At 43.9% G+C, this 17,606-nt stretch overlaps 1 protein-coding gene and 1 long non-coding RNA gene across 2 annotated transcripts in view; both read right to left on the reverse strand.

Annotated features, from left to right (window-relative positions):
• Positions 1-2,820: 2,820 nt before the first annotated feature.
• LOC126948008 (uncharacterized) lies at positions 2,821-5,786 on the reverse strand. The gene is made up of 2 exons (XR_007723304.1): positions 5,559-5,786; positions 2,821-2,975 (listed from the first exon to the last, which is right to left on the reverse strand). It is a non-coding gene; the product is annotated as an uncharacterized LOC126948008 (long non-coding RNA).
• Positions 5,787-10,400: 4,614 nt separating this feature from the next.
• Positions 10,401-17,606, reverse strand: part of TFRC (transferrin receptor) — a 32,704-nt gene continuing 25,498 nt past the window's right edge. Inside the window, exons 17-19 of the mRNA XM_050779151.1 lie at positions 16,205-16,426; positions 14,722-14,862; positions 10,401-13,301 (exon numbers count right to left, since the gene is read on the reverse strand). Of these exons, the coding sequence (XP_050635108.1) occupies positions 13,059-13,301; positions 14,722-14,862; positions 16,205-16,426 (606 nt within the window). The 3' untranslated portion in view covers positions 10,401-13,058. The remainder of the gene's footprint in view (positions 13,302-14,721; positions 14,863-16,204; positions 16,427-17,606) is intronic.

Genomic DNA, 17,606 nt, shown 5'->3' on the forward strand with positions numbered 1-17,606 from the left:
TACGCCGAGGAATGAACAAGGACAGCTTGGAGGTTAGAAGCAAGATGGAGTCGGTTAAGTTAAATCTCTTTCACCGTCTCAGTCATCATTTCGCAAAGGCGGTTTCAAGTCCTCCAACTTTGTTCTTCTTTTTCAAGACGGTTTTGGCTATTCAGGGTCCCTTGAGATAACCACATGAATTTTGCCTTTTTTTTTTTTCTTTACAGAGATAATCAAGTCACTACATGAATTTTTATTTTTTATTTTATTTTATTTTGAGATGGAGTTTCACTCTTGTTGCTCAGGCTGGAGTACAGTGGCGCAATCTCTGCTCACCGCAACCTCCACCTCCCAGGTTCAAGCGATTCTCCTGCCTCAACCTCCCGAGTAGCTGGGATTATAGGCACCTGCCACCAAGCCTGGCTAATTTTGTAGAGACAGGGTTTCTCCATGTTGGTCAGGCTGGTCTCGAACTCCTGACCTCAGGTGATCCACCCACCTTGGCCTCCCAAAGTGCTGGGATTACAGGCGTGAGCCACTGCGCCCTGTGTGAATTTTTATTTTTTATTTTTTATTTTTTTGAGACAGAGTTTCACTCTTGTTGCCCAGGCTGGAGAGCAGTGGCGTGATCTCGGCTCATTGCAACCTCCCCGTCCCGGGTTCAAGGGATTCTCCTGCCTCAGTCTTCGAGTAGCTGGGATTATAGGCACCCACCACCATGCCCAGCTAATTTTGTATTTTTAGTAGAGATGGATGGGGTTTCTCCATGTTGATCAAGCTGGTCTCAAACTCCCGACCTCAGGTGATCTGCCCGCCTCAGCCTCCCGAAGTGCTGGGATTACAGGCGTGAGCCACCACGCCCAGCCAGAATCGTTTTCTTAATATCCTTTCAGAAAGTTCATTGCTAGTGGGTAATAATGCAGCTGATTTTCCTGTGTTGATTTTGTATCTTGCCATGTCTCTGAATTCTGGAGTGAGATGTAACTATGTTACTGTGGATTCTTTAGAATTTGCTACATGTAATGTCTTCTGTGGACAGAGATGATTTTACTTCTTCCTTTCCAATTCAGATGGGATTTATTTTTGGTCGAGTTCCCGTGACTACAAGGGCTACTCCTGTGTTGAAGAGAAGTCCTTATCTTCTTTCTGATCTTTGGGGTAAAGTTTTAAGAAATTCACCATTGTATATGATATTAGCTGTGGGTTTTTCAGATATAACCTTTATTATTTTGAAGGAATTCCCTTCCATTCCTAGTTTATTGGCTGCTTTATCATGAAAGTGTGTTGGATTTTGTCAAATACTTTTTCTGTATCGACTGAGATGATCGTTTGGGGTTTCCACTTCATTCTATTAATTAATTAATGTAGTGTGTTACATTGGTTGATTTTCCTATGTTGAACCGTCCTTGCATTTACAGAATAAACCTCACTTAGTCACAGTATATAATTATTTTGATAAGCTGCTAAATTTGGTTTGCTAGTATTAAACATTTTGCATCAATATTCATAATGGCAGATGGGCGTGGTGGCTCACACCTGTAATCCCAGCACTTTGGGAGGCCAAGGCGGGTGGGTCACGAGGTCAGGAGTTTGAGACCAGCCTGGCCAACATAGTGAAACCCCATCTCTACTAAAAATACAAAAATTAGCTGGGTATGGTGGTGCGCACCTGTAATCCCAGCTACTGAGGAGGGTGAGGCAGGAGAATCACTTGAACCCGGTAGATGGAGGTTGTGGTGAGCCAAGATCATGCCACTGCACTCCAGCCTGGGCGACAGAGCAAGACTCTGTCTCAAAAAAGAAGAAGAAGAATTCACCAGTGAAACCATCTGGTGAAGAAAAGGCCAGGGTCTTACTGATTCGACCTTAGTAGTTTGGAGTCTATTCAGATTTTCTACTGCTTTATGAGTCATTTTTGGTATATTGTGTATGTCTATGAATATGCCCATCTATTCTAGGTTATCCAGTTTGTTGGTATACAATTGTTTATGCTATTCTTTTATAAACCTTTTACTTTCTGTTAAATTGGTAATAATGTCTCTAATTTCATTTCTGATTTTAGTAAACTGAATCTTCTCTCTTTTTTTCTGAATCCACCTAGTTAAAAGTTTGTCACTTTTGTTGATGTTTTCAAAGAAAAACTTTGGTTTCATTGATTTTCCTTGTTTTTCTATTATCTACTTCATTTATCTCAGCTCTGATTCTTTATTATTTCCTTTTTTCTAGCTTTGAGTTTAATTTGCTCTTCTCTTTCTAGTTCTTTGAGGTGTACAGTTAGGTTGTTGATTTTAGATCTTTCTTCTCTTTTTAATATAATTATTATTTGTCAATTATGCCTCATAAGAAGAAAAGAATTCTGAGTAAAAAATAAAATAATACAGAATTGGTCCATTACATAAAAAATAAAACACAGCCATATTTTATTTACAAAAGAAACATTTTATGTAGACAGACATATTCTAAAACTGAAAGGATGAAAATAGATCATGCAAATATTAACCAAGGGAAAATTTATATGGCTATATTACTATCAGACAAAGTAGATCTAAAGTAGAATTACAAGACATAAAGATACACATTTCAAAGTAATAAAAAGATCAATTCCATAGGAAGCTCATAAATTTGTAAATACCTAATAGCATAAATTTCAGTTATATAAAGCTTACAGAACTATAAACTATGGTTTATAGTTTATAACTATAGAAGTAATATACAAGTCCAGCCAGGCACAGTGGCTCACACCTGTAATCCCAGCACTTTGGGAGCCGAGGCAGGTGGGTCACGAGGTCAACAGATCAAGACCATCCTGGCCAACATGGTGAAACCCCGTCTCTACTAAAAAGTACAAAAATTAGCTGGGTGTGGTGGTGTGAGTCTGTGGTCTCAGATAGTCAGGAGGCTGAGGCAGGAGAATTGCTTGAACCCAAGAGGCAGAGGTTGCAGTGAGCTGAGACCACACCATTGCACTCCAGTCTGGCAACAGAGTGAGACTCCATCTCAAAAAAAAAAAAAAAAAAGAAGAAGTAATATACAAGTCCACAATCACAGGGGACACTAATCCACTGTTTGCAGTATTTTTCTTTCATGTATAGATTTACAACTATACATTTCCCTCTTAATGCTGCTTTTGCTGCATCTCATGAGTTTTGGTTGGCATTTTTTTTTCATTTATTTATCTTAAGGTATTATCCAATTTCTCTTGTGATTCTTTCTTAGCTCATTTGTATTTAAGAGTGTGAATTTCCAGCCGGGTGCGGTGGCTCGTGCCTGTAATCCCAGCACTTTGGGAGGCCGAGGCGGGTGGATCACAAAATCAGGAGTTTAAGATCAGCCTGGCCAACATGGTGAAACCCCATCTCTACTAAAAATACAAATATTAGCCAGGCGTGGTGGCACAAGCCTGTAGTTCCAGCTACTCAGGAGGCTGAGGCAGGAGAATTGCTTGAACCCCGGAGGCAGAGGTTGTAGTGAGCCGAGATCATTCCACTGCACTCCAGCCTGGGCAACAGAGCGAGACTCCATCTCAAAAAAAAAAAAAAAGGGTTAATTTCCATATATGTGTGAATTTTCAAGTTTTCATTGTTATTGATTTCTAGTTTCATTCCATTGTGATTGGAAAAAAAGCTTCGTCTGATTTCAGTCTGTTAAAATGTATTAAAACTTGTTTTTGGCCAGGTGCCAAAACAAGTTTGTATCAAATCTTTTATCAATATGTAATGCCCTTCTTTGTATTTTGTAATCATTTTAAAGTCTATTTTATCTGATAATAATACAGCCACTCAGCTTTCTTTTAATTACTATTTGGTAAAATACCTTTTTTCATCATTTACTTCCAACATTGTATCCTTACATCGAGAGTGAATCTCTTGTTGACAACATTTAGATGGATCTTGTTTTTTTTTTTAAATCCACTCTGCCAATCCCTGCCTTTTCACAGGAGAGTTTAATCCAGTTACATTTAACATTAGTGATAAAACAATATTTTCTTCTGCCATTTATGCATTTGTTTTTGTATGTCTTACATTTTAAAAATTCCTCAATACCTTAATTACTGCCTTTTTGTATTTATTTTTTTAGTGTACTTTTTAAAATCCTTTCTTCATTCCATTTCTGTACATTTTTAAGTTATTTTCTTTTTTTTTTTTTTTTTTTTTTTTTTTTTTTTTTTTTTTTTTTTGAGACGGAGTCTCGCTCTGTAGCCCAGGCTGGAGTGCAGTGGCCGGATCTCAGCTCACTGCAAGCTCCGCCTCCCGGGTTCACGCCATTCTCCGGCCTCAGCCTCCAGAGTAGCTGGGACTACAGGCGCCCGCCACCTCGCCCGGCTAGTTTTTTGTATTTCTTTAGTAGAGACGGGGTTTCACCGTGTTCGCCAGGATGGTCTCGATCTCCTGACCTCGTGATCCGCCCGTCTCGGCCTCCCAAAGTGCTGGGATTACAGGCTTGAGCCACCACGCCCGGCCTTAAGTTATTTTCTTAACGGTTAACATGGGGGCCACAATTCGCATCTTAAATATGTAACAACCTAGTTTTGTTTGTTATGTTTGTTTCGAGACAGGGTCTCACTCTGTTGCCCAGGCTGGGGTGTAGTGGAGCAATCCTGGCTCACTGCAGCCTCCGCCTCCTGGGTTCAAGGGATTCTCCTGTCTCAGCCTCCCAAGTAGCTGAGATTACAGGCATCCACCACCACACCCAGCTAATTTTTGTCCTTTTAGTAAAGACAGGGTTTCACCATGTTGGACAGGCTGGTCTCAAATACTGGCCTGAAGTGATCCACCTGCCTCAGCCTCCCAAAGTGTTAGGATTACTAGCGCGAGCCACTGTGCCAGGCATCCAGTTACAGTTTTGAATTACACCTACGTACACCTGTATTACTGAACATAGGAAAGAGATATTCATCACAAATCTATGATGGTCATTACATTTATTTCCTCAATCAATAAAAGAGAAAGAACAGGTAGGAAAGATGAGTCATTATTCCCGAGAAACAATCAATCAAGAATATATCTAATCCAAACTAATGATGTGAATATTTAGTTCTCATGTCAGGTATGTGATTCTGCTTTTACTTGAATAAAATTAAAGTGTGGAAATTGGCCGGGCACAGTGGCTCACACCTGTAATCCCAGCACTTTGGGAGGTCGAGGCGGGCGGATCACCTGAGGCTGGGAGTTCGAGACCAGCCTGGCCAATATGGTGAAACCTTCTCTACTAAAAATACAAAAATTAGCCAGGAATGGTGGCGGGCGCCTGTAATCCCAGCTACTCGGGAGGCTGAGGCAGGAGAATCGCTTGAACCTGGGAGATGGAAGTTGCAGTGAGCAACCTGTGTGCTCCAGCCTGGGTGAGGGAGTGAGACTCTCTCTCAAAAAAAAAAAAAAAAAGGAGCAAAAAAGTGTAAAATTTGAGGTAAAGGAGAAGAACGTGGACCACAATTTTACACACGTAGTATTTTTGTAATGGAAATAAAATAGACATGCAGATTTAAAAATAATAATAATCGTATATACGGGTCTACTCAGATGTCCTGATGTTACATTAATTTTGGTAATTTGAATATATCAATAAACTTGTCTACTTACATTTAAGTTGTCAAATTTGGGGGCCTAAAGTTGTTCACAGGGCCAGACGCTGAGACTCACAGCTGGAATCCCAGCAGCTCCAGGCTGAGGTGGGAGGGTCACTGGAGGCCAGGAGTTCAAGACCAGCTTGGGCAGCAGCGCAAGAGCCTGTCTTAAAAACAAACAAAAAAAAATTGTAGCGGCCGCCGCGGCCTGTGCCCGCCCGCGTGGCGCTGGCGGAGCCGTGGTGGGGTCGGGCGGAGGCGGCTCCCGCGGAGGGTGGTCCCCGCCCACGGCCGCCATCGCGCCGCGCTCGCCTGCCCCCTGCCGGACGGACGGAGCTGACGCTCGCGGGCTGAGGCGCTCGGGCGAGACCACCCGTCACCGCCCTCACGGCAGCCGAGCTCAGCGGAGACGCGACGGCCCCGGGGGCTGCGACCCGAGGAAAGGAACTCACGGTCACGTCGCGGCCAAGATCCAGACCGGCCGGCGCCGAGGCTCACGCCTGTGGTCCCAGCATCTGGGAGGCCGAGGCGGGCGGATCGCCTGAGGTCGGGAAATCGAGACCAGCCTGCGCAACACGGCGAAACCCCGTCTCTACTAAAAATACGAAATATGAGCCGGGCGCGGTGGCGGCGCCTGTGGTCCCAGCTCCTCGGGAGGCTGAGGCAGGAGAACGGCGGGAACCCGGGAGGCGGAGCTTGCAGAGCCGAGATCTGCCACTCACTCCAGCCTGGGCGGCAGCCGCTAGTCGAGGCTATTGTTTACAGAATAGATGCTGCAGGCCGGGCGCGGTGGCTCACGCCTGTAATCCCAGCACTTTGGGAGGCCGAGACGGGTGGATCACGAGGTCAGGAGATCGAGACCATCCTGGCTAACCCGGTGAAACCCCGTCTCTACTAAAAAATACAAAAAACTAGCCGGGCGAGGTGGCGGCGCCTGTGGTCCCAGCTACTCGGGAGGCTGAGGCAGGAGAATGGCGGGAACCCGGGAGGCGGAGCTTGCAGTGAGCTGAGATCCGGCCACTGCACTCCAGCCTGGTCGACAGAGCGAGACTCCGTCTCAAAAAAAAAAAAGAAAAAAAAGAATAGATGCTGCAGGTCGTGAGAAGAAAGATAGAAGCTTCCTGAAACGAGCTACATAATCTTCAACAAGAGAAAAACTCCGTGTCAAAAAAAAAAAAAAAAAAAAAATTGGGACTTGTTTTACCACCCAATGTATTAGTTCATTCTCACGTTGCTTTAAAGAACTACCTGAGACTGGGTAATTTATAAAGAAGAGAGGTTTAACTGACTCACGGTTCCGCCGGCTACACAGGAAGCATGGCTGGGGAGGCCTCAGGAAACACCATTGTGGCAGAAGGCGAAGGGGAAGCAGGTGCATCCCACACGGCTGGAGCAGGAGGAAGACAGCAAAGGTGCTACACGCTTTCAAACTCCCCGATCATGTGGGACCGATCATGAAAACAGCAAGAGGGGATCCAACCACCTCCCACCAAGCCCCCTCCCCCAACACTGGGGATTACGATTTGATGTGAGATTTGGGCGGGAACAGAAATCCAGACCGTATCACCCAGTGTATGGTCTGTCTTGCTGAATATACCACGTAGACCTAAAAGTGTACTTTGCAGTTGTTGGATGTGGTGTTCTACAAATGTCAGTTCGATTGAGGTGGCTGATACAGTGGTTCAAATAATTTGTCCCGATTTTTTTGGTCTAGTTTCTGTATTTACTGCTGATAAATGGGTGTTAAAATCTTTTATAATGGCAGAATTTTCATTTCTTTTTCATGTATTTTAAGGTGCATACATATTTATAAGTGTGCTATCTTCCTGAATGGCCCTTTTTACTATTATAAAATGCTCCTATTTTGTAGTGCTATCGTTTGAAGTCTTTTTAATCTGATATTTATATAACCATTCCAGCCATACTATGCTAGTGTACATGTTGTATTTTTTCCCATCTCTTTCAATTTATCTGTCTTTAAAGTTCTTGTAGGCAGCATATAAATGGGTCTTGATTGCTTTTTAATTGTCAGTCTTGATTAGAATGTTCACACGTCAATAATATAATTGTTGATATGGCTGGACTCGGCATGCCAGCTTACTAGTTTTTTTGTTTGTTCCTCTTTTGGTTTCTGCCAATTCTTTCCCTTTTGAAGTCACTTCTCCAAGTTGTACTCCCCTCCACAGTTCACCTACCTTTGTTTACATCTCAGGTTTGGGAGAGCTTGCCCCTGTCTTACTGAGCTTACAGCTGTAAGCAGCAGAAGGGATAGGTTGTAGGGGGCTTATGTGGTGACAATAGAACCAGAGCCCCCATATATGCTTTCATGAAGATCTGGTAGATAATTCTCATTTATGCATAGACAACTTTGAAAGTGTACATAAGAAGTTGGTAAATGGCCAGGCCCAGTGGCTCACACCTGTAATCCTAGCACTTTGGGAGGCTGAGGCAGGTTTATCACTTGAGTCCAGGAGTTTGAGACCAGCCTGGGTAACAAGGCAAAACCCCACCTCTCAAAAAATACAAAATTAGCCAGGCGTGGTGGCGCCTGTCTGTAGTCCCAGCTACTCTCAGGAGGCTTAGGTAAGAGGATAGCTGGAACCCAGGAGGTGGAGGTTGCAGCGAACTGAAATCATGCCACTGCAATCCAGCCTGGGTGACACAGCGAGACCATCTCAAACTAAAAAAAGAAAAATGGGTAATTGTGGAGATTTAGAGGGATGACATCTCTGGAGACTAAGAGGAAAATACTCTTTAATACAGACTTTTCTGCACTTCAACTGTATGTGAATATTTTCAAAAAAGGCATTAAAAATTATACAAAGCGGCCAGGCGCGGTGGCTCAAGCCTGTAATCCCAGCACTTTGGGAGGCCGAGACGGGCGGATCACGAGGTCAGGAGATCGAGAGACCATCCCGGCTAACACGGTGAAACCCCATCTCTACTAAAAAATACAAAAAAAACTAGCCGGGCGAGGTGGCGGGCGCCTGTAGTCCCAGCTACTCGGGAGGCTGAGGCAGGAGAATGGCGTAAACCCGGGAGGCGGAGCTTGCAGTGAGCTGAGATCCGGCCACTGCACTCCAGCCTGGGTGACAGAGCAAGACTCCGTCTCAAAAAAAAAAAAAAAAAAAAAAATTATACAAAGCTGGCCAGGCGCAGCGGCTCACGCCTTTAATCCCAGCACTTTGGGAGGCCAAGGCAGGTGGATCACCTGAGGTCAGGAGTTCAAGACCAGCCTGGCCAACATGGTGAAACCCCATCTCTACTAAAAATACAAAAATTAGCCGGGCGTGGTGGCGGCGCCTGTAATCCCAGCTACTGGGAGGCTGAGACAGGAGAATGGCTTGAACCCGGGAGGCGGAGGTTGCAGTGAGCCAAGATCATGCCATTGCATTCCAGCCTGGGTGACAAGAGCAAAACTCCATCCCAAAAAGGAAAAAAAAAAAAAAAGGAATATAAACTATCTTGATAATTTTTAATGATTATATGCTAAAATGATAGTATTTAACATATACAGATAAAACACTAAAATTTCACCTATTTTATTTTTCACCCTTTACCTTTTAATGTGGCTACAGGGACATTTAAAATTACATATGTGGGGCCAGGCATGGTGACTCATGCCTGTAATCCAGCATCTTGGGAGACCGAGGTGGGCAGATCACTTGAGGTCAGGAGTTCGAGACCAGCCTGGCCAATGTGGTGAAACCCCATCTCTACTAAAAATACTAAAATTAACCAGGCATGATGGCCCACACTTGTAATCCCAGCTGCTCAGGAGGCTGAGGCAGGAGAATCACTTGAACCCAGGAAGTGGGGGTTGCGGGGAGCTGAGATAGCACCACTGCACTCCAGCCTGGACGATAGCAAAGATTCTGTCTCAAAAACAAATAAAATTACGTATGTGGCACATGGTGACATATATTTAGAAATTGCCAATAGAGGCCGGGCACACTGGCTCACGCCTGTAATCCCAACACTTTGGGAGGCTGAGGCAGGTGGATCAACTGAGGTCAGGAGTTCAAGACCAGCCCGGCCAACATGGCAAAACCCCATGTCTACTAGAAATACAAAAATTAGCCAGGCGTGGTAGTGGGCACCTGTAATCCCAGCTACTCAGAGGCTGAGGTAGGAGAATCGCTTGAACCCGGGAGGTGGAGGCTGCAGTGAGCCGATTGCCCACTTAGAAGACAGCGGCAATCATGTACCTTGGTATTTACCTAAAGAGCTGAAGACCTAGGTTCACAGAAAAAACATGCACACAGGTGCTTATCAGTTTATTCATAACTGCCAAAACTTAGAAGCAACAAGATTACTTAGTAAGTAGGTGAGCTAGATAAACTGTGCTAACTGCAGACAACAGAATATTGTTCTGTGCTAAAAAGAAATGAAGAACACATCATGAAGACATGGAGGAAACAAATGCTATTGCTTAGTGAAAGAGGCCAGCCTGAAAAGGCTATATTCTGATTCCAACTGTAACATTCTGGAAGAGGTAAAATTATGGATATCGTAAGATCTGTGGTTGCCAGGATCTTACAGAAGAGATGGATGAATGGGCAGAGCACAAGATTTACAGCAATAAAACTATTCTGTAAGGTATAGAATGGTATTACGCATTTGTCAAAAACCATAGGAGAACAAACCCTAATAGAAACAGCAGACTAACGGTGCTGACGGCGCTAACGGTGTGCCCACGCAGGCTGCCCACTGTAACAAACACGCCGCTGAGGTGCAAGGTGCTGGCAGTCATGGAGGATGTGTACGTGGCAGAAACGGTGGGTATGTGGGAATTCTGTTTAATTTTGCTATAAGCCTAAAACTGCTCTTTTTAAAAAATTTATCTAAAAACGACAACTCAGTGTTTAAGTATTTTATTAAATCAGATAAGGAATCTCCACATTGTTGCACGTAACAGCTTTTATACAATGATAAGGACATATCATTTGTTTACAAAGAAAGTCTAAAATTTCAACAACATTCAAAGAGCTAACACAGTAAAGGTCATGCAAGTTCTAGAATAGCGAATCATGACAGAACTCACTAATTGTATCCTTTACCTCCAAAAGGCCCATCTCCTTAACGAGAAGACATCTGAAGACCAGGAGCTTGTCACTAGTCTGGTATTTCATTCAGGAATATTGAGCCTGTTACCACACACTGGCTTGATAGGAAGTAACTCAACCCTACTATAGAAGAGGGTTTTTCTGAAGAGACTGACTGCTGCAAAATGTATGCCTTTTATTCATGTTGTGTTACACTATGAGTATGTCACACACTTTCATTTAAGTATGTAAGCGTAACACCCAAACCAGGAATCTCGGCTATGACCTTTTCACATAGCTACACTAAATGTCAGTCCAAGATAAAAGAGAAGATTAAAGATAAAACTGAAGATGAAAGAGACTGTGAGTAGTGAAACGATTCCAGTGAGGCTGTAAATCTAGGTGAGTTACACTAAGAACCTCAAGAGACCCCTATGAGCCTCTTCCTAGGAGGCAGTTTCAAACTGCCCTATGACAAACAGCTGATCACGTTTATAACGATGGTTCACTCATGTAGCTTCAAACTTATTCATACCTACATTTAATTTATAACCACGAATGGGTAGGCAGACGTGTCAAAGATCTTCTGGGGACTCTCCCTCCCCACACCCCCCAAACCTCCTATACAAAGTCCCCCTGCTTTAAGTCAAAAGGCCAATTCTGAATTAAAACTTGTCCGCACTAAGTTTATAGGAGGTAACATGCAAATAAGGTGATAAAGTTAAAATGACTTGTCAATAGCAAACATTACAAATGTATGCTACTATCCTGTTAAGTAGAGGACCTGGAGAAACCACAAAGATAACAAAAACCCACGTTAAATTTCAAATTTTGTAGTAATTTCATTTTACAGTGGTTGCATTTACCCACCAAATGCTTTATGACCACAAAATGTTTCTGCAACTAAAACTAAAAGATAGGGAATTATAGGAGTTGGGAATACATGTTAGATACTAACGATCTTCAAGCTTTGAAGATGTCATTGCATGAAGAAAATTATGGGAAACACTGTTCCCGATAATTACTTACACCCTTTAGTGTAACATATGGAGACCACTGTCTCCGATACAGACCCTGTGGTAGGTAAAAACTACCTTGTTCTTTATACATTATGGAAGACACTGCTCCCGATAATGTGTTAGGATTGTGACAAAGGTACTGGAAATTTTGCAAAATGGGAATTAGAGTTATACCTTGGATAAACTGAGCTATAAAATTGTGCAGGAGTACTTCCACAGCCTTTAAGTGACATTTATTTATAACTTGGTCACAATTCATTGCATTTAGGAAAACTAGCATTCTTATCTGGTCAGTGCTCACTTCTTAGCAACCCCTAATTAAATTTAATTCATCTCTAAATCTTAGCTTCAACTTTATTCAATTACATTTGGCTTGCGGCTGTTTTCCAAAACCCCTAAGTGTTGACCATAAATGCAAAACTTCCAGTATCTGTTGAGTTTTATTAGCAGATGCTGCTTTTATTTAAAAAAACCGACAGTATAACTGTCATAATTATGGAAGGCACTGCTTCCGATAATTATATTCTATAAAAAAAAACATCATTTATAGTGAACTCTGTCACTGATAAATAAACAATAAATATCTCAGTGCCAAAAGGACAGAAAGCTCTCCCCTAAGATTAACACTTTGGCCAAAATTTGGCAGTGTATTATTCTTTGAAGTCTGACAAACAGAGTCTGCAACTAAACACCTGAAACTGGTTCTCTTTCAACGTGCTTTGGAAGAAACAAAAATAACAAAGAACTAAATGGAGGCTTATGGGGAAGGGACAGAGGAAAAGAAAATATGCTAAGTCTTTGGCTTCTGGTCCCCTCTTTTCATAAATGACATTGAGGTGAACATATTAAGGCCTTATTCCTGCAATCAACAGTTGAGCCTCATTTGATCCAGCAGAAGGACCTCCATTTCAGACCCCACTGGCAAGAAAACAAGCCCATCTCTTCGGAAAGTTAACTGTTTCTTTCAGGAATGAGGAAACCAGCTACGTTCCTTATGGAAAGGCTCAGATCTCATTTGGAGAAGGTCTGTCGACCTGGTGTCTCCTATCCGGCATCAAATGAAGTTGGAGGATCACTCGAAGTAAGCGACCCCTTACAGCCTTCAGCAGAGACCAGCCCTTAGAGTTCACAGCGATCGCTCACAAAACTGGTTTCTGACATTTTCATTAACACCACCAGGAAAGAGGCAGTTACCATTACACAGCACTTACGACTCTAGAGAGGGGAATATTCCATCAGGGACATTTTTTAAGTGGTTATTCGCTTTAACGTGAAGGACAGGTTGTCTACCCTGGATTAAAAGCTGCTGCCTAAAGACATCTAGTAGTACCAAGATGATGGGATGGAATTTTCACATCAGGTTTTGAAGCCCTACTGAAAACGTAGCACAATCAGCACGAGTCTAGAAACTAGACTATCCTGCTGTTCTGACGTAAGCTACGGGTATCACGTTTAAAACTCATTGTCAATGTCCCAAACGTCACCAGAAAGGGCATTTGCAGCTCCCTGAATAGTCCAAGTCGCGAGAGCCAGCTGGTTTCTGAACAGCGTTTCATTAAAAGCACTGTTATTCTGTCTACGCAGTTTCAAGCTCTCCAGTAAAGCGGACAGCGTGTGGGAGCCGGAGCCCCAGAAGACGTGCCGGAAAGGAGACTCTTTTGGAGACACATAGGGTGAGAGGAAGTAATACTCGACCTATAAAACAAAACGTCGGGCAATTTACACTGTCCTGTGACTTCTGTAGCAAAACAACTGTTCACTTCCAACATAAAGTTTCCCAAATTAGGAATGCTGATCGCTCTTTTATTTTTTTTTTGAGACAGAGTTTCTCTGTCGCCCAGGCTGGAGTGCAATAGCACAATCTCGGCTCACCGCCACCTCTACCTCCTGACTTCAAGCAATTCTCCTGCCTCAGCCTCCTGAGTAGCTGGGATTACAGGCGCCGCCACCACACCCGACTGATTTTTGTATTTTTAGTAGGGACGGGGTTTCTCCATGTTGGTCAGGCTGGTCTTAAACTCCGGACCTCAGGTGATCTGCTTGTCTTGGCCTCCCACAGTGCTGGGATGACAGGCGTGAGCCACTGAGTCCAGCAGCTGATCAGACTTTCTGTAGCAGAGTGAGGAAAACAGAATGCTGGGAACCAGGCTAATGCTAATCTTCTAAGGTTAAAATTCTAAAGGAGGCCGGGCACAGCGGCTCACGCCTGTAATACCAGCACTTGGGGAGGCAGAGGCCGGTGGATCACCTGAGGTTGGGAGTTCAAGACTGGCCTGGGGGCCGGGCACGGTGGCTCAAGCCTGTAATCCCAGCACTTTGGGAGGTCGAGACGGGCAGATCACGAGGTCAGGAGATCAAGACCATCCTGGCTAACACGGTGAAACCCCGTCTCTACTAAAAACTACAAAAATCTAGCCGGGCGAGGTGGCGGGCGCCTGTAGTCCCAGCTACTCGGGAGGCTGAGGCACGAGAATGGCGTGAACCCGGGAGGCGGAGCTTGCAGTGAGCTGAGATCCGGCCACTGCACTCCAGCCTGGGCAACAGAGCAAGACTCCGTCTCAAAAAAAAAAAAAAAAAAAAAAAAAAAAAAAAAAAAAAGACTAGCCTGGCTAACATGGTGAAACTCCGTTTCCACTAAAAATACAAAAAATGAGCCGGGCGTAGTGGCGGGCACCTGTAATCCCAGCTACTCGGGAGGCTGAGGCAGGAGAATCACTTGAACCCAGGAGGCAGAGGGTGCAGTGAGCCGAGATTACGCCACTGCACTCCAGCTTGGACAACAACAGTGAAACTCCGTCTCAAAAATAAATAAATAAATAAAAAGTTTAAAGGAAACGGATTCATTTTATGAAGGAAAACTTTAAATGTGTTCAGATTCTTTTCCCCACTGGAGTATACCCGGAAGGTTTACAGCAAGTCTCTTCCAAGAAGACTAGGTTTGGCCAAGGTCTGAATTAGCAGAAATAGAAAATGACAGCTAAGCCATTAATGCTCCTTCTTCCCTTCTTAACGGAATTCTAGACTCCTAGAGTTTGTCCACTCTGCGGAAGTGGAAGATTTATCCACTAAAATTTTACACATACTTTAGTTCCTCCTTTCCCAAAAGTTCACTTACTCTCATGACACGATCATTGAGCTTCTTCATGACAAACTTGTCCCTTTTCTCAGCATTCCTGAAATCTGTTGTTAGCCTGGAAGTAGCACGGAAAAAGTCTCCACGAGCAGAATACAGCCACTGCAAGCTCAGGCCCATTTCCTGAAACAGACATTCTTCGCTATGAGTTTTGTTTCTAAGGACGCTCTTTTGCGTGCCTTTCTAATTTAACGTGTGTTAATAAGATTCTGATAAAAGGAACTCGCAGATAAGCTCAAGACTCCAAAAGCACCTTGCACAGGGTTCCAAGCTCTATAGACTGTGATATACACTCTATTTCAGCCCAGCATGTAAGAAAACCATTCTCATTAGGAATTTAAACATAATTATACAATCCTATGTACTATATTGTTTCCAGTTCAATTCTCCTTCTGGGGGAAAACTTCCCTATAGGGGAAAACATTGTGGTTCAATGTACTTCAGGATCGTTATCTCCATCTGGTAAGTTCCATTTTCAACAGTTACAATTAGTTTCAAGAAAGACATAAGGGGCCAGGCGCGGTGGCTCACACCTGTAATCCCAGCACTTTGGGAGGCTGAGGCGGGTGGATCACCTGAGGGAAGGAGTTTGAAACCAGCCTGTCCAACAGGGTAAAACCTCAGCTCTACTAAAAATACAAAAACTATCCGGGCATGGTGGCACACGCCTGTAATCCCAGCTACTTGGGGAGCTGAGGCAGAAGAATTGCTTGAACCCGGGAGGCGGAGGTTTCAGTGAGCCGGGATCATACCATTGCACTTCTGCCTGGGGGACGAGAGTGAGATTTTGTCTCTCAAAAAAAAAAAAAAAAAAAAAAAAAAAGAAAAGACAAACATAAAAAGATTTGGTTATCAGTGATTTACTTCAATTAAGAGATCTGTTAAAAAATCAACTCCTAGTACCATAAAACTATCTGGAAGCCACTTAATATTAATTTTATTAATTTATTTAGAGATGGGATTTTGCTATGTCGACCAGGCTGGGCTCCAGTAATTCTCCTGCCTCAGCAGAAGTAGCTGGGGCTACGGGCGTGCACCACCTCACCCTGCTTATCAGTTTCACTTAATGGAATATTTGAATTTTAGATGCACAGGATCAATACGAGACAGAATCCTACTAGCTGTGCTGTCTTTCCATCCACGTCATGTCTGAAACGCACACAGCCCAACTCCTTGTGAGACCGTCATATTCTGTGGCGGGCTGCCTGGGAGACATGAGTGATAGAAAACCTGACATTGCTCTAGATTCCGAAATACTGCTGAGCTCTGTCCTATGTCTCTGATCCACAGCCTCCCAACTTCTGTCAAACAAGTTACAAATTCTATGTAAAATTGTGCCTCCGTTCACTTTAAAATGTACTTTGGCTACAATCATCCTTCCACCCACCAGGAACACAGAGGAACACATCACACTTCAAACTACTTGACATTCAGCAGTAAAAACATACTTGGAATCAGTGCTCACCTTTACATCTGCTCTGTACTGGTTCAGATCCCTCAAAAACAAAAGCAGCTGGCTGTTGTACCTCTCATAGTCCAGGTTCAATTCAGTATCATGGGTCAGTTTAATCACGAACTGACCAGCTACTTCTGCCGCTGCTCGTGCCACTTTGTTCAGCTCAGGAATCCTCTCCACCAGCTCCTTATAGGTGTCCATGGTGGTGCCCAAGTAAGGATAATCTGTGTCCTGCAAGAAAAAGCGAGGCTATGGCACTCATGTGAGGTCTACCAGCAAAAGCCTCACATTCTGGCTTCCCCATCGAGGTAAGTTACTACAGCTCCCCGCTGCTTCTAACACATTCCCACCCCAGTGTGATCTCGTTATCTGCTGCTTTAAGTACATTCTTGCTACTTCTCTGAATCTAACCCACTCCTAGAGTGATGACTTTCTTCCAGATTCTACAGAATCCCTGTCCTATCGTATCATATGCCTCGAATAGATTTCTAGCCAAATTCTTAAGGCTGTACGTTTTTCATTCTGGGAAGTTTGGGCCTTTATCATGGAAAAAGAGAACACACATGAAATGTACCTTGAGACGAGGTCTCACTCTGTCACCCAGGCTAGCGTGTGCTCATGCACTCCTGGCTCTCTGCAGGCTTGAGCTCCTGGCTCAAGGGACACCCCCTGCCTCAGCCTCCCAAGAAGCTGGGACTACAGATGCCACTGGGCAGCTTAATTAAAAAAATGTTTGTAGAGATATAGACTAGGCATGTTACCCAGGCTGGTCTCACTCCTGCCCACCTCAGCCACCCAATGTGCTGGAATTATAGGTGTGAGCTATTGCACCCCGCCTGATGAAAATACTGTTCAGCTGGACTGTCCAATAGGCAGGCCACTGCTCAATCACTCAAGAAAATCAGCCTCGTTTTTTTGTTGTTGTTAGACAGAGTCCTGCTCTGTCGCCCAGGCTGGAGTGCAATGGCGTGATCTCGGCTCACTGCAACCTCTGCCGCCTGGGTTCAAGCGATTCTTCCACCTCAGCCTCCTGAGTAGCTGGGATCATAGGCATGAGCCACCACACCCAGCTAATTTTTTTGTATTTTTAGTAGAGATGGGGTTTCACCACGTTGGCCAGGCTGGTCTTCAACTCCTGACCTCAAATGATCCACCCACCTTGGCCTCCCAAATGCTGGGATTACAGGTGTGACCCACCACACTCATTATTAAAACTCATACTTAAAGAAGTTTTAGCAATAAACTCAAATGCTAATTAAGCTAATATTAAAACTGATAATGAAGGAACATGCAATAATTACATGTGTATAACTTTTTTTTTGAGACAGGGTCTCACTCTGTCGCCCAAGCTGGAGTGCAGTGGCTCCATCTCAGCTCACTGCAACCTCCACCTCCCAGGTTCAAGCCATTC

The sequence above is a fragment of the Macaca thibetana genome, chromosome 2 (genome assembly GCF_024542745.1).
Source record: "Macaca thibetana thibetana isolate TM-01 chromosome 2, ASM2454274v1, whole genome shotgun sequence".
In the NCBI taxonomy this organism is placed as follows: domain Eukaryota; kingdom Metazoa; phylum Chordata; class Mammalia; order Primates; family Cercopithecidae; genus Macaca; species Macaca thibetana.